The sequence below is a fragment of the Macaca fascicularis genome, chromosome 15 (assembly GCF_037993035.2).
Source record: "Macaca fascicularis isolate 582-1 chromosome 15, T2T-MFA8v1.1".
Taxonomy (NCBI): Eukaryota; Metazoa; Chordata; class Mammalia; order Primates; family Cercopithecidae; genus Macaca; species Macaca fascicularis.
In genome coordinates this window covers 45,741,271-45,766,829 of record NC_088389.1, presented here as the reverse complement: position 1 = coordinate 45,766,829, position 25,559 = coordinate 45,741,271, and the positions used below count along the sequence as shown (strand labels likewise).

At 42.0% G+C, this 25,559-nt stretch overlaps 1 protein-coding gene across 19 annotated transcripts in view; it reads right to left on the bottom strand.

Annotated features, from left to right (window-relative positions):
- The window catches only part of PTBP3 (polypyrimidine tract binding protein 3), a 115,844-nt gene extending 92,295 nt beyond the window's left edge, over window positions 1-23,549 (bottom strand). For 10 of the 19 annotated variants that reach the window (XM_065530215.2, XM_065530217.2, XM_065530216.2 and 7 more), the window contains exon 1: window positions 23,393-23,549. Coding sequence is in view for 4 of the 19 variants with exons in the window: in XM_005581053.5 (XP_005581110.1) it covers window positions 20,395-20,428; window positions 23,393-23,400 (42 nt within the window). In the remaining 15 variants the exon portion in view is untranslated. Of the gene's footprint in view, window positions 1-20,394; window positions 20,429-22,706; window positions 22,950-23,025; window positions 23,241-23,392 lie in introns of those variants that run through there. The other 9 variants (XM_005581053.5, XM_074016814.1, XM_005581055.5 and 6 more) reach the window with 3 other exon arrangements.
- Between the last annotated feature and the right edge of the window lie 2,010 nt (window positions 23,550-25,559).

Genomic DNA, 25,559 nt, shown 5'->3' with positions numbered 1-25,559 from the left:
AACAGATTTGCTAGCCAGGCACAGTGTCTCAGGCCTGTAATCCCAGCAACTTGGGAGGCTGAGGCAGAAGGATAGCTTAAGCCCAGGAGTCTGAGATCAGCCTGGACAAGAGCAAAACCCCATCTCTGAAAAAAAATTTTTTTTTAATTAGCCGGGTATGGTGGCGCATGCCTGTAGTCTCAGCTACATGGGAGGCTAAGGCAAGAGGTCATCTGAACCCAGGGCATTGGAGGCTGCAGTGCTCTATGATTGTGCCTGTGAGTAGCCACTGCACTTCAGCCTGGGCAACATAGCGAAATCCCACATCTCTATTTTAAAAAGAAAAAAAGAGTCAATGTAATAAAACAAAAAGACTCAGGATCTATTTCAGATTAATTTCCCGATTTTGATAACTGTATCACAGTAATGTACAGGAAATTATTTATAGGTAATACACTCAGAAAAATTTAGGGGTTAAAGAATAAACTATAGTCTCAAAGCATCTTCCAACAAATTATTGATTATGAAAAGAAAATTGGTAACTTTACAATGGAAAAGACTGGCAGAAAATCACCTTAACCAAGTGATTAAGATACAAAAAAAGGGGGGAGGCCGAGGCAGGAGGATCACTTAAGGCCAAGAGTTTGAGACCAGGCTGGGCAACATAGTGAGACCCTGTATCGACAAAAAACAACAACAACAACAACTCACTGGGCCTGGTGGTGCATGCCTGTGGTCCCAGCTATTCAAGGACTGAGACAAGAGGATCACTTGAGCCCAGGAAATCTAGGCTGCTGTGATCTGTGTTCATACCACTGCACGAATGAGACCTTGTTTTAAAAAAAAAAAAAAAAAAAAGAACGGGTGTGTGTACATTTACATCTATAGAAACACTATATACAGAAGGGGAAACAGTAAGACAATTGGGGGAAATGATAAACAAATGACAAATGGCACAAATATGAACTGGGTAAAGGATATACGAGTTCTTTGTACTCTTCTTATAATCTTTCTGTAATTTTATATTAAAATAAAGTTTTTAGAAAAATAATAAGTCAATGAAATTCACATTAGTACACTAAGAAAACATAAACCGTTAAAAAGAAAAAGGCCGGGCACAGTGGCTCATGCATGTAATCCCAGAACTTTGGGAGGCCAAGGCGGGCAGACTGCTTGAGTCCAGAAGTTGGAGGCCAGCCCAAGCAACATGGCGAAACCCTGTCTCTACAAAATATACAAAAATTAGCCAGGTATGGTAGTGCCTGCCTGTGTTCCCAGCTACTCAGGAGGCTGAAGTGGGAGGACTGCTTGAGCTCAGGAGGTCAAGGCTGCAGTGAGCTGAGATTGTGCCACTGCACTCCAACCTGGGTGACAGCAAAACACTGAAAGAAAAAAAAAAAGGAAAAGGAAAATCAAAGTATATATGTGGTATGTACACACTATGGTAAGCTATCAGATAAAGATAACATGATCATATAACAAAGTCATACCCATAGTAATTTACAATGAAAAAGTAATTGCACTTACATAACCTTACTTTGACATTAATAAGACTTTTTCTCTTTTAAGAGACAGGGTCTCGCTCTGTCACCCAGGCTGGACTGCAGTGATGCAATCACAACTCACTGTAACCTCCTCTCATGGGCTCAAATAATCCTCCCACCTCAACCTACCAAGGCACTGGGACTACAGGTGTGTGCCACTACACCCAGCCTAATAAGTTATTTTTATATTCATTTCTTCGATATTTATTCACCATTGTGAGTAGGCAGCTGTACTGTTTATCCATGCCTGCATAACTAATTACTCCAAAATTTAGCAGCTGGAAAAAACAAATATTTTGTAACTTAATTTGTGGAAGTCAGAAACCTGGACGTGGCTTAGCTAGGTCCTCTGGAGAGTCTGTCACAGACCGGAATCATCTCAAGGCTTAACAGAACAAATGAAGGATCCACTTCCACATTTACTCAAGTGGTTGCTGGCAGGATTCAGTTTGTACATGGGCCTGTCCATAAGATAACTTATAATATGGCAGCTCACTTTTATCAGAGTGAGCAAAGAGAAAGCGAAGCCAGAGTCTTTTGGAAGTTAATCCTCTTAAGTAGATTTAAGTCCACCATCTTGCCATTTGTTGTCTTTGGCTCATCTGTTCTTTAACCTATCTTAAATACAGATAGATTAAAAGAAAAGGAATAGGAAAAAAATACAGCCAGTTCTCCGTATCGATTACTTCTTCATCCATGGATGAACCAAATAAAGACGGAAAACATTTGGGGAAAAAAAGTTCCACAAAGTTACAAAAAGCAAAAGTTGAGTTTGCCATGTGCCAAATACTACCTTGAATGAATCCACGCAAATGAGGTTATGTGTAAGCACTGTATTAGGCATTTTAAGTAACCCAGAAGTGATTTAAAGTATACAGCAGGATGTGCTGTAAGTTATATGCAAATACTGCTCTATTTTATATAAAGACTTCAGCATCCACAGATTTCGGGGTCCTTGGGAAGTTCTGGACCAATCTCCCAAGGATACAGAGGGAGAAATGTATACCACACAAATACCAACCATAAGAAAGCTGGAATGGCTACATTAACATTCCAGACAAAGTACACTTCAGGATAGGAACTATTACTAGAGATAAAAATGTATATTTCGCAAAGAGACAAAAGGTCAACTCACCAAGATATAACACTCCTAAATGTGAATACATCTAGTAACTGAACTTCAAAATACATAAAGCAAAAACTGACAGAACAGCTGGGTGCAGTAGCTCATGCCTGTAATCCCAGCACTTTGGGAGGTCAAAGTGGGAGGTTTGCTTGAGCCCAGAAGTTTGAGATCAGCCTGCACAACAAAACAAGGACTCGTCTCTACAAAAATTTAAAAATTAACCAGACACAGTGGTGTGTACTCTTTCAGTCCCAGCTACTTAGGAGGCGGAGGCAGGAGGATCCCTTAAGCCTAGAAGAGCCTGGGCTAGACAGCGAGACCCTGTCTCAAATGAAACAAAAAAAACAAAACAAAACAAACAAAAAAGAAACACAGAACTACAAAAAGAAATACACAAATCCACAATTGCAGATAGAAATTTCAGTATTTCTCTTCTCTTTAATTAGCAGAATAAAAAATCAGTAAAGATACAAAAAACCTGAATTTCAACCAGTCTGTCCCACTGACATTTAAAAGGCACTACACCCAACAAAATTAGACTACACATTCAAGCATACACAGAACATTCATAAAGACAAACCATATGTTTGACATAAAACCAACCTATGGATACATAAAGGGATCGAAATGATACAAAGCATCCTGTCTGATCAAAGTAGTAAGCTTTAAAAAAACCAGTAACAAAAAGATATCTGGAAAACCAAAATATTTATAAATTAAACGCATTTATAAAAAATCATGGGCCAAAAGAGAAGTCCCAAGCAAGAACAGAAAATATTTTGAACTAAGTGAAAATTAAAGCCAGCCATATCAAAAGTTGTGGGATGCAGCTAAAGAAATAGAAAATTTGTACTCAGGAGGCTGAGAAGGAGGATCACTCGAGCCCAGCAGTTCAAGGCTGTAGTGAGCTATGATAGCGCCACTGCACTTCAGCCTAGGTGACAGAGTGAAATCCTGTCTCAAAAAATAAAAATAAAAAACCATTTTAAAAAAGAACGAGGCCGGGCGCGGTGGCTCAAGCCTGTAATCCCAGCACTTTGGGAGGCCGAGACGGGCGGATCACGAGGTCAGGAGATCGAGACCATCCTGGCTAACACGGTGAAACCCCGTCTCTATTAAAAAATACAAAAAAACTAGCCGGGCGAGGTGGCGGCGCCTGTAGTCCCAGCTACTCCGGAGGCTGAGGCAGGAGAATGGCGGGAACCCGGGAGGCGGAGCTTGCAGTGAGCTGAGATCCGGCCACTGCACTCCAGCACGGGCGGCAGAGCGACACTCCGTCTCAAAAAAAAAAAAAAAAAAAAAAGAACGAAACAGAACATCTGAATGACATGGTTTTAAAAACTTAATTCATAATTTAAAACCTTCCTTCCAACAAGGAAAATACACTCACAAATAGCTACACTGATGAATTCTATCAGAGTTTTAAAAGAAATAATACCAATCTTATACAAATTATTTCAAACAGAAGGGAACACTTTCCAACTCATGTCAGTTGTGGTCATCTGATAGTTCATTGTCTTTCAAGGAATTTGTACATTTGGTCTAAGGGACTCATTATTTCCTTCCTTCTACTTTCTTGGAATTTAATTTTTTCTGAATAAAAATGAAAACAGGATAAAAATTCTGAGATAGCACTAAAGCCATGCTTAGAGCGAAATTTATAGCATTAAATTATTACATTCAAAAAGATCTCTAGTCAAAATAGCAAGTGTTGCCAATACATTGTAACAATGGTAACTGTCATACACTAACAGAGAGTTCTCTGGAACTATCTAGTAAAGTTAAGCATATGCACTACCCAGATCATGCAGTTTCTCTTGAAGTGTGGTAGGCGAACTTCTAAGGTGGTGCCAAAAGATCCCCATCTCCTAGAATTCGTGTTCAAGTGTAATTCTCTCTCCTAAAGTATAGGTTGCACCCAGAAACTGGCTTCTACTGAACAGAATACAGCAAAAATGACGGGATGCCACTTCTGAAATTAGGTTTCAAAAGACTTTTACCTCATACTCTCTTGCTCTCTTTTTACGTATTTATAAGCAGCAAGTTGTCCTAAGGAGAGAAGCACATGGCAAGAAATTGAGTGTGGCTTCCAATAAGGCCTTTATCTCAAAGGCCCAGGAGATGACTCCTGCCAACAACCACACAAGTGAGCATGAACATGGATTCTTCCTGGAAGCCGACTGCAGCACCCACCAACACCTTATAGAAGTTCTAGAACCAGAAAACCCAAGTAAGCCATGCCCAGATTCCTGACACACAGACACTGGCAGATAACAAATTTGTTAGTATCTTAGTACTAACAAATAAATGTTGTTTTAAGCTGCTTAAAAAGAAAGTATCAGGCTGGGCACAATGGCTCACGCCTGTAATCCCAGGACTTTGGGAGGCTGAGGTGGGTGGATCACTTGAGGTCAGGAGTTCGAGACTGGCCTGGTCAACATGGCGAAACCCTGTCTTTACTAAAAATGCAAAAATTAGCCAGGCATGGTGGCAGGCAGCTATAATCCCAGCTACTTGGGAGGCTGAGGCAGGAAAATAGCTTGAACCTGGAAAAAGAAGGCTGCAGTGAGCTGAGACTGTGCCGCTGCACTCCAGCCTCAGTGACAGGATGAGACTCCGTCTCAAAAAAAAAAAAAGAAAAAAAAAAAGAAGGGGACGGGTGTGGTGGCTCACACCTATAATCCCAGCACTTTGGGAGGCTGAGGCGAGTGAATCACTTGAGGTCAGGAGTTCAAGACCAGCCTTGGCCAACACGGAGAAATCCTGTCTCTACAAAAAAACTACAAAAATTTGCCAGGCACGGTGGTGGGCACCTGTAATCCCAGCTACTCGGGAGGCTGAGGCAGGAAAACTGCTTGAACCCGGGAAGCAGAGGCTGCAGTGAGCTGAGATCATGCCACTGCACTCCAGGTTGGGCTACAAAGCAAGACACCATCTCAAAAAAAAAAAAAAAAAAGTAAAGAAAAAGGCCAGGAACAGTGGCTCACACCTGTAATCCCAGCACTTTGGGAGGCCAAGGCAGGAGGATCATTGGAACCCAGGAGTCCAAGACCAGCCTGGGTAACATGACAAAACCCCATCTCTACAAAAAATGTTTTTAAAACATTAGCTGGGCATGGTGGGAGGATTGCTTAAACCCAGGAGGCAGAGGTTGCAGTGAGCCAAGATTGCATCACTGCACTCCAGCCTGGGCAACACAGTGAGACTCTGTCTCTAAATAAAAAGAAAAGAAAAGAAAAAGAAAAAAAATTAGCAAGGCACAATGGTACATGACTGTAGTCCCAGCTACTTGGGAGGCTGAGGTGGGAGGATCACTTGAGCCCAGGATCCAGGTGCACCATGATTGCACCACTGCACTCCAGCCCGGGCAAGAAAGCAAGACTCTGTCTAAAAGAAATACATCAAGTCAAGAAAAGCAAATTAAACTCAATGTAAATAGAAAGAAGGAAATAAAGAGTAAAACTGATGAAATTCAGGAGTCAACCAACACAGGAAATGAATAAAACCAAAAGCTGCTTTTCAAATAGACCAACAATACTGAAAGCTATACCAATCAGGAAAAAAAAGAAAATATCAATTATGAATATCGGTACTGAAAAGATGAAAATTACTACAGATCCTACAACATTAAAAGGATAGTAAGAAAACATTATGGGCCGGGCATAGTGGCACCTGTAATTCCAGCACTTTGGGAGGCCAAGGCAGGCGGATCACGAGGTCAGGAGTTCGAGACCAGCCTGACCACAGTGAAACCTTGTCTCTACTAAAAAAATTAGCCAGGCATGGTGGTGTGCGCCTATAATCCCAGCTACTCAGGAGAAGCAGAAGAACTGCTTGAACCCGGGAGGCGGAGGTTGCAGTGAGCCAAGATCGCACCATTGCACTCCAGCCCGGGTGACAGAGCTAGACTCTGTATCAAAAAAAAAAAAAAAAATCATTATGAACAATTTTACATCCATAAATCCTAACAACTTAGCTGAAATACAAAAATTCCCTGAAAAATACAAATCCAACACCCATTAATGTCACCAAAGAACAGCAAACAAGAAATAGTAAGAAATGCTTTCAACCTAAAAAAAGGGCATCTAAGAAAAACCTACAGCTCAGAAAGACTGACTGCTTTCCCCTAAGGAGCAGCAATAAGGCAAAGATACACAGATATCAGAAAAAGAAATAAAGGTCACCCAGATTAGAAAAGAATAAAACTACATTCTCAGATGACACAATCGCGTACATAAAAAATCCTGGCCAGGCGCGGTGGCTCACGCCTGTAATCCCAGCACTTTGGGAGGCTGAGGCGGGCGGATCATGAGGTCAGAAGATCGAGACCATCCTGGCTAACACGGTGAAACCCCATCTCTACTAAAAATACAAAAAATTAGCTGGGCATGGTGGCGGGTGCCTGCAGTCCCAGCTACTCGGGAGACTGAGGCAGGAGAATGGTGTGAACCCGGGACGCGGAGCCTGCAGTGAGCTGAGATCATGCCACTGCACTCCAGCGTGGGCGACAGCACGACTCTGTCTTAAAAAATAATAATAAGTAAAATAAAAATAAATTAAAAAAAGATAAAAATCCTAAGAAATTTACCCAAAAAAAGGAATGTTTTTATAGCAATATCACAAAATACAAGATCAATATGCAAAGTATTTCTATATACTGACAATAAAACACCATTTACATTATCAAGAAAAATGGGATACATGTGCAAAACCTGCACACTGAAAACAACAGACCAACATTGAAAGAAATTAAAGATGACATAAAAGAATTTGAAAGCTGGGTGCAGTGGCTCACACCTGTAATTCCAGCACTCTGGGAGGCCAAGGTAGGCAGATCACTTGAGGTCAGGAGTTCAAGACCAGCTTGGCCAATATGGTGAAACCCTATCGTGACTAAAAATATAAAAATTAGCTGGGCATGGTAGCACACACCTGTAGTCCTAGTTACTCAGAAAGCGAGGGCAGAAAAATCACTTGAACCTGGGAGGTAGAGGTTGCAGTGAGCTGAGATCACACCACTGCTCTCCAGCCTGGGCAACAGAGTGAGACTCTGACTCAAAAAAAAAAAAAAAGAAAAGAAAAAACTTGAGATATTGTTTCATAGAAGGCTCAATATGCTTGAAATGTCAAAAAGAAATTAAGAAAATTTGATTTATGGGCCAGGCACAGTGGCTTATGCCTGTAATCCCAGTACTTTGGGAGGCCAAGGTGGGCAGATCACCTGAGGTCGGGAGTTCAAGACCAGCCTGACCAACATGGAGAAATTCCATCTCTACTAAAAATACAAAATCAGCCAGGTGTGGTGGCACATGCCTATAATCCCAGCTACTCAGGAGGCTGAGGCAGGAGAATCTCTTGAAACTGGGAGGCGGAGGTTGCAGTGAGCCGAGATCATGCCATTGCATTCCAGCCTGGGCAACAAGAGCAAAACTTCATCTTAAGGGAAAAAAAAAAAAAAAAGAAAATTTCATTTACAGTAGCTACAAAAAAAAATACTCAGAAATAAATTTAACCAAGAAGGGTACATTGAAAATTATAAAACACTGATGACAGAAATTGAAGACACAACCAGGAACAATAGCCCACACCTATAAATCCCAGCATTCTGGGAGGCCGAGGTGGGAGGATCACTTAAGCTCAGGAGTTCGAGACCAACCTGGGCAACACAGAGAGACTGTAACTTTACAAAAATTTAAAAATAGCCAGGTGTGGTAGCATGTGCCTATAGTCCCAGGTATTCAACAGCCAACAGATACATAAAAACATGTTCAACATCACTAATCATCAAGACACTACAACTTAAAACCACAAGGAAATATCACCTCACATCTGTTAGAAGAGCTATTATCAAAAAAGGAAAAAAAGAAACCCTTGTACACAGTTGGTGGGAATGTAAATGAGTAGAGCCATTATGGAAAACAGTATGGAAGTTTCCAAAAATATTAAAAATAGAACTACCATATGATCCAGCAATCTTTCTACTGGGTATATATCCAGAGGAAACAGAGCCAGTATGTCGAAAAGACATCTGCATTCCCATGTTCATTGCAGAATTATTCACAATAGCCAAGATATGAAACCGACCGAAGTGTCCCTTAGTGGATGAATGGATAAACAAAATGTGGTATACACGTACAATGGAATACTATCCAGCCTTTAAAAAGAAGGAAATCCTGTCATGAGACAACATGGACGAACCTGGAGGACACTGCATTAAGTAAAATAAGCCAGGTGCAGAAAGTCAAATGCCACATGATCCCACTTACATGTACAATCTAAGAAAGCTGAAATCATAGAAGCTGAAAGTACAATGGTGGTTACCAGAGGTTGGGAGTGAAACTGGGGACATTTTGGTCAAAGGATACAAAATTTCAGTTAGCAGAAATAAGTTAGAGAGATCAATCATTTAACATGGTGACTATACACTTTAGTTTTTAAAATTAGCTGGGCATGGTGGCATACACCCTATAGTCCTAGCTACTCAGGAGGCTGAGATGGGAGGATCGCTTGAGCCCAGAAGATCAAGGCTGCAGTGAGTTATGATTGCACCACTGCAATACAGCCTGGGCAAGAGGACGAGACCCTTTCTCTTTTAAAAAAAAAAAAAAAAAGAAAAAAGAAAAAAATATATTTTCAGTGTTATCACCAGAAAAAATGATAAATAAGTGAGATAATGAATATGTTAATTAGCTTGATTTAGTCATTCCACAATGTATATTACAAAACATGTTGCCTATCATTAATATATACAATTTTTGTCAATTAAAACTTAAAAAAGAAAAATACATTTTAAAAACTAAAATGTCAAATGTCAAATGACCTATAGATTTTTAAGCAATGCCAGGGAAAATCACAGCTTCTTCTATAGAATATGACAAGCTGACTTTAAATTTTAAAATGAAATTCAAATGATCTAGAACAGCCAAAGCAATTTCGATAAGAACAAAACAGAAGCGCCTACTTGACTTGACTTTAAGACATACTATAACCCCCTTGTCATCAAGACAGTGTGATAATTAACATAAGAATGGAAAACTAGATCAAGGGATAAGAACAGAGTATGCAGCAACAGACCCGCTCACATATGGTAAGTTGATTTTCAAATAACAGTGCCAACACAATTCAGTCTGGAGAGGAAAATCTTTTCAACAAATGGTGCCAAACTACCTGGATTGTTTACTCACACCATACACAAAAATAAATTTGAGATTCATCTGAGACCTAAACCATAAAAGCTAAAACTACAAGGCTTCTTAAAGCAAATAAAAGAGAAAATCTTCCTTCTCATCTTTGGAATAAGCAGATTTCTTAGTTAGATGAGACATATACAAAGCTATAACCTAAAAGGAAAAGAAATTAAATGTATCAAAATTAAATTCTTCTATTTATCAAAAGACACCATTAAGAAATGAACAGACAAGCCACAGACAGGAAAATATTCACAATACATACACCTGACAAAGGACTTACATTCACAATATATGAAGAATTCTTACACTCAGTAATAGAGATATAAACCCTATTTGAAAGAATGGGCCGGGCGCGGTGGCTCAAGCCTGTAATCCCAGCACTTTGGGAGGCCGAGACGGGCGGATCAGGAGGTCAGGAGATCAAGACCATCCTGGCTAACACGGTGAAACCCCGTCTCTACTAAAAAATACAAAAATCTAGCCGGGCGAGGTGGCGGAGGCCTGTAGTCCCAGCTACTCGGGAGGCTGAGGCAGGAGAATGGCGTAAACCTGGGAGGCGGAGCTTGCAGTGAGCTGAGATCCGGCCACTGCACTCCAGCCTGGGCGACAGAGCGAAACTCTGCCTCAAAAAAAAAAAAAAAAAAAAAAAAAAGAAAGAAAGAATTTGGAAGCTGTCACTTTTGCCTTTACAAAAAGAAAATTGGCCGGGCATGGTGGCTCACACCTGTAATCCAGTACTTTGGGAGGCCGGGGGCGGGGGAGAGGGCGGGGGGCGCGGATCACAAGGTCAGGAGTTCGAGACCAGTCTGACCAACATGGCGAAACCTTGTCTCTGCTAAAAATATAAAAATTAGCTGGGCATGGTGGCACACACCTGTAATCCCAGCCACTCAGGAGGTCGCTTGAACCTGGCAGGCGGAGGCTGCAGAGAGCTGAGATCACGCCACTGCACCCCAGACTGGGCAACAGAGCGAGACTTAGTCTGGGGGGAAAAAAAAAAAACCGAACAAACTAAAAATCATCAGCTATTCTTGAACAGTAAGGTCATTAGGCAAATCACCACATCAAAATCTGAAGACTGCCGAATCCAGAGTCACAATCGAGGTATCCTTGTCTGCAGCAGAATCTGCTGGAACTATAAATTGACAGGACTACTTGCCGGGCACGATGGCTCACGCCTGTAATCCCAGCACCTGGGAGGCTGAGGTGGGCGGATCACGAGGTCAGGAGATCGAGACCACCCTGGCTAATACAGTGAAACCCTGTCTCTACTAAAAATACAAAAAATTAGCCGGGCATGGTGGCGGGCACCTGAGTCCCAGCTACTAGGGAGGCTGAGGCAGGAGAATGGCATGAACCCAGGAGGCAGAGCTTATAGTGAGCCAAGATCGTGCCACTGCAGTCCAGCCTGGGCGACAGAGGAATACTCCATCTCAAAAAAAAAAAAAAAAAAAAAAAAAAAATTTTGACAGGACTACTTAAATGGTAACTCTGACAAACTGCTGGAGTAAGAACTAACATACAAGTAAGAAACCCTCAGAGCCTGTATTCCTAAGGGCCCCCATACTTCCGTAGGCTTTACCAGGAATCCTACACCAAGTTCTTAAGGTGAAGATATTAAAAGACCCCTGAAATTCCAGCACTTTAGGAGGTCAAGGCGGGCGGATCACAAGGTCAGGAAATCAATACCATCCTGGTCAATGTGGTGAAACCCTGTCTCTACTAAAAAATACAAAAATTAGTCAGGCATGGCAGCGTGTACCTGTAGTCCCAGCTACTTGAGAGGCTGAGGCAGGAGAATTGCTTGATCCCAGGAGGTGGAGACTACAGTGAGCCGAGATCGCCCCACTGCACTCCAGCCTGGGTGACAGAGCGAGACTCCGTCCCCCCAAAAAAAACAAAGGCCCTTTCCAGTCTCTAGCAGGAGGAGGGGGAACAGTAACCACTGTGAAAAACAACCAAGAGCAAGAGCTTCCTCCAAAATTTAGTCTTATTCTGATGTTTTCAAAAAACTTTACTTTGTCCAATCTAGGGAAAGGGTATTTCCTAAACTCCAGCCCCTTCTGGTCTACCTGGCCTACCTAAGGCGGAAAAAAACTGAAACACTAGTGAAAGTCACATATCAGAGGCACAGGCACAGGCACAGGCACAGGCACAGGCACAGTCCTGGGAAACGGCTGATATTAACCAAAAGGCTATGAAATGCTTCCCCACTCCCAACGCGTTACCGCCACATCTCAGGGGTCTAGTATAGCAAAGGATTATAGCTCAAAGAGCTGCAAGGCTCAGACTCTAACAGAGGGGTCAAGAACAAGGACACTAAAGAAAATCCTAGCCAGAATAACATAAAACTCACACTAAAGGCCTTTTACCTCAGTTCCTATTCTCTGATACAGCACATCTCGCTTTCGACAAAAAATTACAAGGTGTGTTTTAACCTTTTAAGGTAAGAAAAAACACAGACTAAAGAAACAAAACAAGCATCAGGACCAGATTCAAACAGGACACAGATTTTGGAATTACCAGACATGGTTTAAAATAACTATTTTAACCACAGAACCAACCCAACTTGATCCACCTTTGTGTAATAAGATGGTGAGTTGTTTTTCAGTTGCCATGGACCCCTAGATGGAAGGTCACATAACCTGGACATGTCCAGGTGAACCAAGCTGGCAACCATGGGTGGAACCCAAGAGTTGGGAACAAGGAATGGAGACTGAATTAAGAAGCAAACACCTGAACAGGTGCAGGGGCTCACGCCTGTAATCCCAAGACTTGGGGAGGTTGAGGCAGGAAGACCACTTGAGGCCAGGCGTTCAAGACCAGCCTCAGCAACATAGAGAAACCCAGTCTCTACAAAAAAAATTGTTTAAAATTAGCCAGGCATGGTGGCATGTCCGTGTATTCCTAGCTACTGAGGAGGCTGAGGCAGGAGGATCACTTGGACCCACACGTTCAAGGTTGCAGTGAGCTATGATTCATGCCACTGCACTCCAGCCTGGGCAACAGAGCAAGATCCTGTCTCAAAAAAAAAAAAAAAAAGACACCACATGGGAGGATCCAGTTAAATCACGCCTCCCGGAATCACCTCGGATCATGCCTCATTACTCAACAACTGTAAAACCAATGCCATCCCCCAGCTAGAGGAGACAGGTTTAAGCATTTCCTTCTGTTTATTTGCCATTCAACAACAATAAAGCTCTTCTTTTCTCAGAAAAGTGCCATGGTATTGGCCTCTATGCACATAAGACAGCAAGCCCACTGATTGCTTAGCAACATGATGTCACTGGCTGTAATAGAAACAGTAGATAACATGCAATCAAGACGGATAATATACCAGAGACGTGAACACTCTATAAAAGAACCAAAAGGAAATTTTCGCTAGAAATAAAAAACACTATAACAGAAATGAAGAATACTTCTGATGGGTTCATCATCAGTAGGCTGGACACAGCTGAGGAAAGAATCAATGAGCTTGAAGATATTTCAACAGAAAGTTTCCAAACTGAAATGCAAAGGAAAATAATTAGAGAATGTCCAAGAAATGTGAGACAATTTCAAATGGGTAACACAGAAGGAAATGAAATATTTTCTGATAAGTTCTAGAAAAAACAGAGAGAGTACAGGGCAGACGAAACATGTAAAAGTAGTAACAGCCAAGAATTTTCCATAATTAATGATAGCCAAACCACAGATTCAGGAAGCTCTGAGAAAACCAACCAGGATAAACACTAAAAAATTCACACCTTGGCATATTATTCAAACTGAAGAAAACAAAAGAGAAAAATCAAAAAGAAACCAGAAGAAAAAAATACCATACTTATGGAGGCACAGGGACAAGAATTACAGAGGTTTCTTTCCCATCAGAAACCATGCAAGCAAAAAGAAAGTGAAGTATTTAAAGAGTTTTTTAAAAAAAGAAAAAGAAAAAAAAAAAAAAAGACAACCTAGAATTCTGTATGCAGAGAAAAAGCATCCTTGGAGTAAAGGAGAAGCACAAAACCAAGAGAATTCCTATCAGTGGACATGCCCCACAAGAAAAGTTTTTTAAAAGTTATTTAGGGAGAAGGAAAACATTATAAATCAGAAACTTAGTAAATGTATATGCTACAATGTACAGGGCAACCACTAAACAAATGTTAAAGGAAGTATAATTAATATGTTGAGGGCCTGGTACAGTCGTTCACATCTGAAATCCCAGCACTTTGAGAGCCCAAGGCCGGTGAATCACTTGAGGTCAGAAGTTCAAGACCAGCCTGGCTAACATGGTGAAACTCTGTCTCTACTAAATACAAAATTAGCCAGGTATGGTGCTGCACACCTGTAGTCCCAGATAGTCGGGTACCTGAGGCAGGAGAATAGTTGAACCTGGGAGACAGAAGTTGCAGTGAGCCAAGATCACACCACTGCACTCCAGCCTGGGTAACAGAGTGAGACTCCCTCATAAAAAAAAAAAAACACTTAAAAGAATAGACAAAAGACTTAACAGACATTCACAAAAGAAGATAAGTGAAAGCCTACTAAGCACATGAAAAACTCACCACCACTAATCACTGGATCAACAATTTCATGCAAATTAAAACTAAAAATGAGGTAATACTAGTCCACAAGAATACCTAAAATTAAAAACTGACAACACCCAGCGTGTTGTCAGTTTGGCTGACACATGAGGCAACTGAACTCTAATACAAAACTGATCAGAGTGTAAGGTGGTACAGCACTTTGGAAAACAGTTGAACAATTTCTTATGAACTTAAACATATACATATCCTATCACCCAGCAATTCTACTCCTAGTCATGGATTGAATGAAAAATACATATACCCAAAGACTTACACATAAATGTTCGCGGTAGCTTTATTCGTAATAGCCCCAAACTGAAAAGTGCCCAAATGTCCATCAACATGAGAATGAATTTTTAAATATCGTTATGTATTTGATAGAGTCAGGAGATAGTAAAATGGCTAGGTAAAGAGGGAAGGGTCCCTGGAGAACCTTCAACCTGCCCAGGTCATTATGCACAAGGGGCTTGCCTAAACATGCCCACAGTGAAAAATTCCATCACTTAACACGTGCAGTAAGCGAAATAAATCAACGTGGAGTGGCTCAGACTAAGGGCCCACATGCACACTAGGGGAAGGGGGTGGAGCCACCAGGAATTTGCACCTTAGGCTGGGGAGGAGCCTGGCCTCTTCAACTCCAGTGTAGTGGCCTGGTATTCAATCTGAGGTGGGAGCCGGCTGGCGGGACCCCTTTAATAAATTCTACTCTCGTCACCCTTCAATGTGTCCACATGCCTAATTTTTCCTGGTTGTGACACAAGAACCTGGATTTAGCTGAACTAAGAAGCAAAAACCCCTGCATTATATTCACACAGTGGAATACTCACAGAAAAAAAAAAAAAAAAAAAAAAAGAACTACTGATATATGCAAGTACAAGGATGACTCTCAAAACCATTTTGCTGAGTAAAAGAAGTCAGACATCAAAGAGCTTTTATGCTCTATGACTCCATTTATATGAAGTTCAAAAACAGGTAAAACTGGCCAAGCACGGTGGCTCATGCCTATAATCCCAGCACTTTGGGTGGCCAAGGCAAGCAGATGGCTTGAGCCCAGGACACCAGCCTGGGCAACATGGTGAAACCCTGTCTCTACAAAAAACACAAAAATTAGCCTGGAGTGGCGGAGTGCACCTGTAGTCCCAGCTACTCAGGAGGCTGAGGCAGGAGGATCGTCTGAGCCCAGGAAGTTGAGACTGCAGTAAGCCTTGATCACACCACTGCACTCCAGCCTGAGCTACACAGTGAGACCCTGTCTCAAACAAACGAAACAGGTAAAACTAATCTCTGGTGATAAAAATCAGAACAGCTGCCTTAACTGGGTCTGGAAAGTGGCAACAGGGAACTTTCTAGAGTGGGTGTTCTATTATCTTGCATGAGGTATACAGGAAACAGTACTGGATACAAGTGTCAAATTTTACTGAATTGTACCCTTAAGACATGTGCATTTCATTCTATGTAAATTACAGCTCAGTTTAAAAGGAAAAAGATTGCAGCAAATGCCTTCTACATTTCCTATAGCTCAAGTACAGCAGCAGGCAAACGTTTTCTGTAAAGGGCCAGAGAGTAAGTATTTTAGGCTTTGCAGTCTCCACTACAACTACGACTGCCTTTGTAGTGTGAAAAGTAGCCAGACAATATGAATGAGCACAGCTGTGTTTGAATAAAACTACAAAAACAGGTGGCAAGCTGAATGTGGCCCATAGCCGTAGTTTGCCAACCCCTGGTCAAGCAAACAGAAAACTAATCCTCAAAAATTAATTTAAATATGCTATATTGTTCTCTTCTATATAGTGACAGAGATGATAATCACTAGAAGCCAATTATGGTCCTTCCCATATATGTGAGTTTTTCATACTCATCTACTCACTTAAAATAGGAAAACCCAGAAAAAGTCTAAAACATATTTGGTATGTAAGACCATCATTTTCTTAAAATCATACTCTAATAGCTATGACAGTATTTCGAAAAAATAACCAGGATTATGAGGAATATTTGAGTTTAAAATAAGCCAGCTAGTTAATAATAAAAGTATAAGCTAGACACACAAAATGTCATGTTATCCACAGGCTGACACTTTGATTTATATGGTATAATAAAGTTCTTAAAACATGTACAGTTATCACTCATTATCATCTAGTTGGTTCTTCATTTAAAAGAATTCAGGCTGGGCACAGTGGCTCACGCCTGTAATCACAGAACTTTGGAAGGCCGAGGCAGGTGGATCACGAGGTCAGGAGATAGAGACCATCCTGGCTAACACTCTCTACTAAAAAATACAAAAAATTAGCTGGGCGTGGTGGCGGGCACCTGTAGTCCCACCCTACTCGGGAGGCTGAGGCGGGAGAATGGTGTAAACCCGGGAGGTAGAGCTTGCAGTGGGCTGAGATCGCGCCACTGCACTCCAGCCTGGGCAACAGAGCGAGACTCAATCTCAAAAAAAAAAAAAAAATAGGAATTCAAAATTAAAGACAGCAATTATGCTTGGGTGTGGTGGCTCACACCTGTAACCCCAGCACTTTAGGAGGCTGAGGGAGGAGAATCACTGGAGGCCAGGAATTCAAGGCCAGCCTGGACAACATAGTGAGGCCTTTGTCTCTACAAAAAAATTTCAAAATTAACAGGGTGTGGTGGCACATGCCTGTGGTCCTAGCTATTCAGGAGGCTGAGGTAGGAGGATCATTTGAGCCTTGGAGGTGGAGAATGCAGTGAGCCATGATTGTGCCACTGTACTCCAGTCTGGGCAACGACAGAGGTAGAGCCTGTCTTCAAAGAAAGAAAAAAAAATAGCAAATACATCTCAGTTTCCCAATAAGCATTTCAAAATACAAAAATTACATGAAGAAGGCCGGGCACAGTAGCTCACGCCTGTAATCCCAGCACTTTGGGAGGCCAAGGTGAGCAGATCACAAGGTCAGGAGTTTGATCAGCCTGGCCAATATGGTGAAACCCTGTCTCTACTAAAAATACAAAAAAAAATAGCCAAGCATGGTGGCATGCACCTGTAGTCCCTGCTACTCAGGACGCTAAGGCAGGAAAATCGCTTGAACCCAGGAGGTGGAGGTTGCAGTGAGCCAAGACTGCGCCACTGCACTCCAGCCTGGGCAACAGAGGGAGACACCTCCATCTCAAAAACAAAAAACAAACAAACAAAAAAATTACATGAAGAAATAAAACAAATTTTTCATGAAAGTAGTATCAGAAACCAATTTTCTTAATTTTGGCAAGGCTCAAAAAATTGTAACACCACAAAGAATATCCAAGGTATACACCTAGGTATAACATAAGACAGTCCTAAGCTGCCTGAAAAATGTTATCCGTCTTCAAGAAAATTCCAATTTAAAAAATGAAATGATTTCTTTCTCACCACAGTATATGACTAATAGAGGGGGAAAAAAAAAAAAAAAAACACTAGCAAAATGAGAAAGCTTGAGTTCCTGTATAAGTATGCTACCTAACTAGCCATGTGACAATCTGGCATTCATTCACTCATCAAATATTTCTGAGAGCTTATTATGTGACAGACACTGGAAACACAGTAGTGAAGAAAATAGCAAAAATCCCTGCCCTCTTAACATATTCTGGTGAATCACTTAATCTCTAAAAACAACTCAGTTTTCTTTCTCTAAAACAATGGATTTTATGTTATACTACAGAGCATTTTCAATTCTTTTTTTAAAAGTTCATATTACTCTTCTGAATCCAGGAAAGCAACTTACGGAAGATAACCTGAAATCCACTCTTGCCACTGGCTGAAACCATTTGTTGTGTCATCATATTCAGATGGCATACAAGGGAAATTAAGTAACTGCTAGATTATCTTTCACACAATCTAGATGAATTATGAGCCTTATTGGCCTCTTAGTATTTACTTGGTAATTAAGCTTCCTTGGATGGAATCCAAAAAGAACAATCTTAGAGAAATTTCTCCAGATAATGCATAATTTTACATTCCCAGTATCTAAGTCTATAAAAATAAAGATTGCTACTGAATCAACTAGTAAGCTTATCTTCTCTTCAGAGTAGGATCTGATCTTTGTTTCCCAAGTGCTTGCTAAAAGCAGGTAGTCAGAAAGCCAAATCTTGTATTCAAATATGGTTCCTGCATCTAACATTTAAATTTTCTTTAACTTATCAAGACATATTTTTAGGGCAGGCGCAGTGGCTCATGCCTGCAATCCCAGCACTCTGAGAGACCAAGAGTTTGAGACCAGTCTGGGCAACATAGCAAAATCCCAGCTGGGCATGGTGGTGCACACTTGTAGATTTACTACTACTTTGGAGGCTGAGGCAAGAGGATGGCTTGAGTTCAGGAGTTCGAGGCTGCAATGAACTATGATCATGCCACCACTGCACTCCAGCCTAGGTGACAGAGTTAAAAACAAACAACAAAAATCCATGAATGAACACCACTGTCAGATCCTACAAATGCAAATAAAGCAGGAGCCTGAAATTTGCTAGCAAGAAGAGATGATGAACACAGATGGACCCAAAGTGGTGGAACAAATTTACATAAGTTAATCTATAATGTGTAAGATACATAAAAACAAAGATGAATTATTTCTTTCTACAATAATCTGAACTGTAAGTGGCTTCTAGAACTAGATTCTCAACTCAGCTATATCAAATATTAAAATACTAAGGGAACGTTTAGAACACCCAGATATTTTAAGTCTTATACAGATGGGCACTGTTTACTTAATTTATATTTAAAAATCCAATAAGTGGGCCGGGTGCAGTGGCTCATGCCTGTAATCCTAGCACTTTGAGAGGCCAAGGAGGGCAGATCACCTGAGGTCAGGAGTTGGAGACCAGCCTGGGCAACGTGTCGAAACCCCATTTCTACTAAAAATACAAAAAATTAGCCAGGCATGGTGGCGTGTGCCTGTAATCCCAGCTACTCAGGAGGCTAAAGCAAAAGAATCACTTGAACCCCTTCAAAGGTGGAGGCTGCAGTGAGCAGAGATTGGACCACTGCACCCCAGCCTGGGCAACAGTGACACTCCGCCTCAAAACAAACAAACAAACAAACAAAACCCAATAAATGAAAAGACTTCGGTAAAACTGAAATGATTTAAAACCTAGAAGAATCATTATTATAAAACACTAATTATCCAGCTCTCTGGATGTTTGCCTTTTAGACACAACTCTCATTGCTGAAAGCTAGGTATAATGAAAAAAAAGTCAGGCTTTGGTACCTGGAAGACAAGAGTTTGAATACTAGTGTACCACATCTTGGACACGAACTTTTTAAAGCTATTTTTTCACCTCTAAAATGGGAATACTGATTACTCACCTTGAAGGATTGCTATGATTAGTAAAAATTCATGTAAAACACCTGACACATAGTAGGCACTAAAGAAAGACGTGTCACCTGCTTAGATTATTCTCATTGATACATCCATGAAAGAGGATATAAGAAAGGACATGGTAAAAAGATAAATCAGAGTCTAGGCTACACTTTTTCTTTTTTTTTTTTTTTTTTTTTTTTGAGACAGGGTCTCACTCCCATTGCCCAGGCTGGAGTCCAGTGACACAATCATACTCACTGCAGCCTTGACTTCCCGGGCTCAGGTGATTCTCCCAGCTCAGCCTCCCAAGTAGCTGGGACTACAGGCACGCACTACCATGACCAGCTAATTTTTTTATTTTTTATTTTTTTAATAGAGAGAGGGTTTCACGGTGTTGCCCAGGCTGGTCTCAAACTCCTGGGCTCAAGCAATCCGCCCACCTCAGCCTCCCAAACTGCTGGGATTACGGGTGTGAGCCACTGCACCCAGCCTAAGCCTAGGCTACATTTAACTGCTATACATAATACTATAGTTCCTCCTTATAAATACGTAAAATCCAAAATTACCTCAGGTCTACTTATTTTGAAGCTAAGTAAAAATGAAAGACTATTACACAATAAAGCAGATAATTTTATGAACAGGTGAGATTGAAAATATGCCAAAAGATATAAAAATGCGTATGAAAGGATAGTAAAAGATTCCTACCTTTAAACCGACTGTTATAAGATCTGTAACAACACTGTATGGAAAAAGTAAAAAGAGAAAATGGAAAACAAAGTTAGAGAACAAGTTTTTAAAAGACAGAGATAGTAAGAATAAGGGGGAAAAAGCATTATAATAATAAATAATAAAAATAAGAATGGGATGAGTTGTGAAATATTAACACAAAGAAAAATGATGAGACAGTCTAGCAACAGCAGAGTGTAAAAGCAAATCCTTATTACCAATGCAAGAAACAAATCCTAAGTTATCTTTTAGTATTTAGGAAAGTATAGTCGTACTTCAATAAAAATGAGTGTTTATCCATTTACCCTCATTTAACGAAGCCAAACCAAAACTTAAAATCACCGGAGTTTGTTCTTTTAAGTCACTGGCATGAATAATCGTGTCTGAGGTTTTAAATGAAACAAAACCAGTGCTTGGATTTTACAGAAATAGAAGGCATCTTGCAAATCTGCATTTACCACCCAAAATTGCTCACCAAAATATAGTTAAGACAGTCTCTCAGAACTAAAATAAATACAAACATCACATTTCAGACATCAAAATTTTCAAAGATTTGCTTTTTAAAAATATTCTATCACGTCAAAACTATGTTTAAGTATAAATTATCTCTCAGGAGGAAATGAACACATACACACACACAAGAGACAGTTGGGATTTGAGGAGGAACTAGAAAGATATGTTGACTGGTGGCTTGTGGTTTGTTTTTTAACTATCCAAAAAAGGAAGAAGGATCTTTTTCAGGCTGTTGGAAAATGTAGAAATTTAATTAGTCTCCTGAAGGCAAAAATGCACTGTATTCTTAAACCACATCCCTTAAGACCAGGGTGTGAAAATCCCCTTTAAAGTCCTGCCATACAAAAACTCTTCTTTTCTAAGCCCCAAGAAACTGTCTTCGATTGATGTTTTTTTCGTATCTCCTAGAAGAAAGCTACAAATACATTCTACATATTGTTAATAACCTATGTCATCATTACCTCATAAAAGTTAACAAATGACTCTAGATGATGTAAAGTGTTTTAAAAATACCACGTGGATTTTTTATTTTTCCTTGTAACTTCTGAAACTTGAAATTCATTTGTCTAAAATTTAAATGTGAAAAGTAACTGGACCCTTGCTGCATAAAAAATAAGATTGTTTAACACTACGATTATTGGTTCTGATGCAAAGGGCAACTTATGCTCCGACCTGAACTTCCAAATGAACTTACCTTCCAGTCAGTATCTGTATAACTGCCTTGCATATTGAAACCAATAAACCCAATACTACCTCTAAAACCACAAATAGGGTGAAGGGAGAGTTAACTTCTTAAACACTATCAAAAAGTAAGTTTGCACTTCACAGTTATCTTAGAGTTTAACAGCAAAGACGCAAAATTCAAGAGTCCTCTTTATTAAAACTATAAATTTTACGACACAAAAGAATAGCCTGCATCCATATTTAAGTCAAACCCTCCAGACAATTAACTACACATAATGAAATGCTAATTTCACAGCCTGCCTGAACCAAAATATTAGTACGACACAAATCTTTACGACCACAAAATGTTTCAACATATAAAATCTAACTGAATAAGGCAATGTGAAATAAGTTTTCAACAATATTCTCGAAGAAACTTCAAACAATAAAAACAGCTTCAATTCCCCCCAAAATATACACACCTACTGTGGACCCAAAAGTTATAATTTTAAGAAAATTTTTAAAGCTTCAATTAAATAAAAATAAAGAACATCCCAATCATGAATAAAATCTAAAATTCCACTTCGATATCTGGAGCAGTGTGCAATCTGTATTCAAATGAATCAATCCGAAATGTCATATACACTTAATATTGTGAAAGTAAAATAAATGAAATCTAATGAGGTCAAAACCTGTTGGAAGATTTCATCTTCTTCAAATAGCATAACAATTATCAACTATATGGCAACATGTGAACGACTTTTACTGTTCTAGCAAGTTGCATATATTCCACAACCTTACAGAAATCTTGTCATCGAAAGTAGGTAACAAGCCAAACAAAACCTCAAATACATAAAGGGAATAAACCGAGTTGGAGATTTTTTTTTAATCTGTAGGTACAGACACTACAACCTTCAATTAATTCACCAAGATCCTAACATAGTTGTTACTTTAATTACCAAAATATGTCAAGTCCCACCCCATATCCCTGAGTCCCCAGAGCACCGTTCATATACATAGACTCTAAATCTTTTTATTTTGGTCACGGACCCCCATTAAATTTTTGAGCATTTGAAAGGCCCCCGAAAATCGCTCGCACATCATATTTTACATACGCGGGCAGAGAATTCATTAAGTTTCTTGGGGAGAGAGAATGGTGAGGGGGAAGCGTCCACGGTCACTAAGTCCAGATCCCTGATGTCGAGAAAACGTTAACGTATCTCACAGCACAAGTCGGGAGACCTCGGCCAAGTCCCGCGGCGGCCCGGGGACCCCGCGTGGGACCGCGGCTTGAGACCAGGTCGCCGCCCAGACGGGTACCGACGCCTGCACCCGCCGTCGGCCGCTCGCCCCACCTCGCCGGTAAACAGCAACTCCCCCGGCAGGAGGACGCCCGCCCCGCGCGCCGCCTCCGCCTCCCCCAGCGCCGCGCACCATTTTCTGAGAGGAAGTGTCGGGAGGCCGAGCTGGGCTCCCCGGACTCGGGGCGCGGAAGGCGGACCTCGGCACCGCGGCCGGACCGGGCTTTCTTCCGCTCCCGGGTGGGTCGAGTAAGGCTGGGAAGGAGCGGACGTGTCCCGGGCACCGCGTGGGGAAAAGAGAGGCTGCGGCGGACCGCGCCTCGGCGATTCCGGGATCCCCACAGAGACGCCCGGAAGCCCCACCGTCGGGCTTGGCCGGGGCCGCTCCTCCGGCCGCCGGCGCCGCGCACGGCTTCCCAGCCCTTGCGCGTCCCGCCGAGAGCCGGGTGGAAGCGGCGCCAGAGCAACCCGGTGCGGCCGCCACGCCGCCTAGCACTTACCCATCCATGGCCCAGACGGAGGCGCGCACAGAGCAGGGACTGACTGGCTAACCGCAAGCGGAGGAAGCAGGCGGCGGCAGCAGGGCGGTTCCGGGGACAAGCGAGCGTCGCCTCTGCGGAGCCCCGGCCGGTCCGAGGTGGAAGGAGAGTGGGAAACAGGGGCGGGGACCGGGCACGCTCCCGCCACCGCCGCGCCCCCGCCTTCCCCACCCCGCGAGCGCGTCCCCGTCTGGCCCGCCCCCGCCCCCTCAGCGTCCCCGCCCTCCCTCGGGGCCCGCCCCTGCGCTCGCGCCCACCCTCGCCCGGCTCGCAGCCGGCCTCCGGCTCGGCTCTGGGGCGCCCTCTTCCAGCGGTCGCTGTAAGACCCCGCCTCTCGGCCCCTCATCCCGGCGCGCGCGCGCGCCCCCAGCCTCCCTCCTGCGTTCGCGGGAGCGCGCGCCTTGTGCTTCCCGCTCCGCCGCGCGCCCCACCCGCCCTCTCGCGGCCCCGCGGGCCTTCCGGCTTCGCAGACCCGGGCTGCCGGGTTTGAATGCCTCCCTCTGCCGGCGGGAAAAGCCTTGGGGACCCGACTCCCAAGAGTAGGCAGGAATGTCCCGCGAGGACCCCAGAAACGAGGTAGAATTGCCCCGCCTGCGCAAGGCTGTAGATGGCACGTCCAGGGGCCAGCCTCTGGCCGCTTCGCGCTGGAGTCGACCGCTGGTACCGGCAGCAGCCCCATAGGTGTGGCTGGGGCGATGAATGAGGTGAAAGAGGCCGCCCGGACTGGAATTTGTATACACTCTAAGTATCTGAGTGCATTTCGACCTGACCGTCTAGTATTGAATGTACATGAAAAATTCATTGTACAAACATGGAATGGCTATATTTCTAGCATTTTAAAAAAGTTTACTCATTATTCGCTTTTTTCAGATGAAAATATGGATATAAAGAGAGTGATTTGCTCACAGTTTCACAACCAGGAAACGTTTGCATCAGAGAGCCCTCTCCTCTGGTCTGAGCAAAAAGTATATATATAATACAACGAGTGACAACACGCTTGCTTTTTTCCCTTTTTAGTGTGAAATAGAATACTTTTTCAACTCAAAGATCACCAAAACGTAACCCACTAAACTGTTAAGCAAAAGTCTTAACCTCCTGAGTAAAAAAGAGCGGGGCTCCTCCCCGTGGCTTCGTCATTTGAAAAGCAACTAACAAGAACTTCAAACATCTATCCTTGCTAATTTCCTGCTTTCAGATCAGTAGGTGCTACTAAAAAGATCTAAACTGTGGACTCATTCATCATTCAGTCAGTATTAACCTACTATGTGCCGGGCACTGCATGGATACAAAAGAAAATCAGGTTCCAGCCGTCACTGTTGAATGGATTCCTCAGTCAGTTTATTTATGTTTTTGGCATAAAACTTTTCACATAGGTAGAGTGATTCGGTGAGGTCATTCTTAAAGTACTGTATCTAACCTCAGTCCCTCTTCCAAAATGTCAAATATATTTTGTTTTGTATATTAAATCTAAATATTAAGTTGCATTTGTAAACATTGCCAGATGGAAATGTAGAATCAACAAGATAAGTAGCTGATGCAGTCTTTCTATCGCTGTATTTGGGATATATTCTGTTGATGAAATTTCCTTAACTTTTTTTTTAGCTACACAAGTAATATCAGCATAAATGCTCATTTTGGAAAATTCAAATGATATAAAATATTGAAAAGTTATTAATTATATTTTTCTTCCCAAACCACCCCCGCCCATGTCTACCACTGTAAAAATTTTGCGTGCATCCTTCGAGACCTTTACCTTTTTTTTTTTTTTTTTTTTTTTTTTGAGACGGAGTCTTGCTCTGTCTCCCAGGCTGGAGTACAGTGGCACAGTCTGGGCTCACTGCAACCTCCACCTCCCGGGTTCAAGTGATTCTCCTGCCTCAGCCTCCTGAGTAGCTGGGATTACAGGCGCCCGCCACCACGCCCGGCTAGTTTTTGTGTTTTTAGTAGAGACGGGATTTCACCATGTTGGTCAGGCTGGTCTCGAACTCCTGACCTCGTGATCCACCCACCTCGGCCTCCCAAAGTGCTGGAATTACAGGTGTGAGCCACCGCGCCGGGCAACCTTTACCATTTTTCTTTTTTTTCTTTTTCTTTTTCTTTTTTTTTTTTTTCACCTAAAAATCGTGGA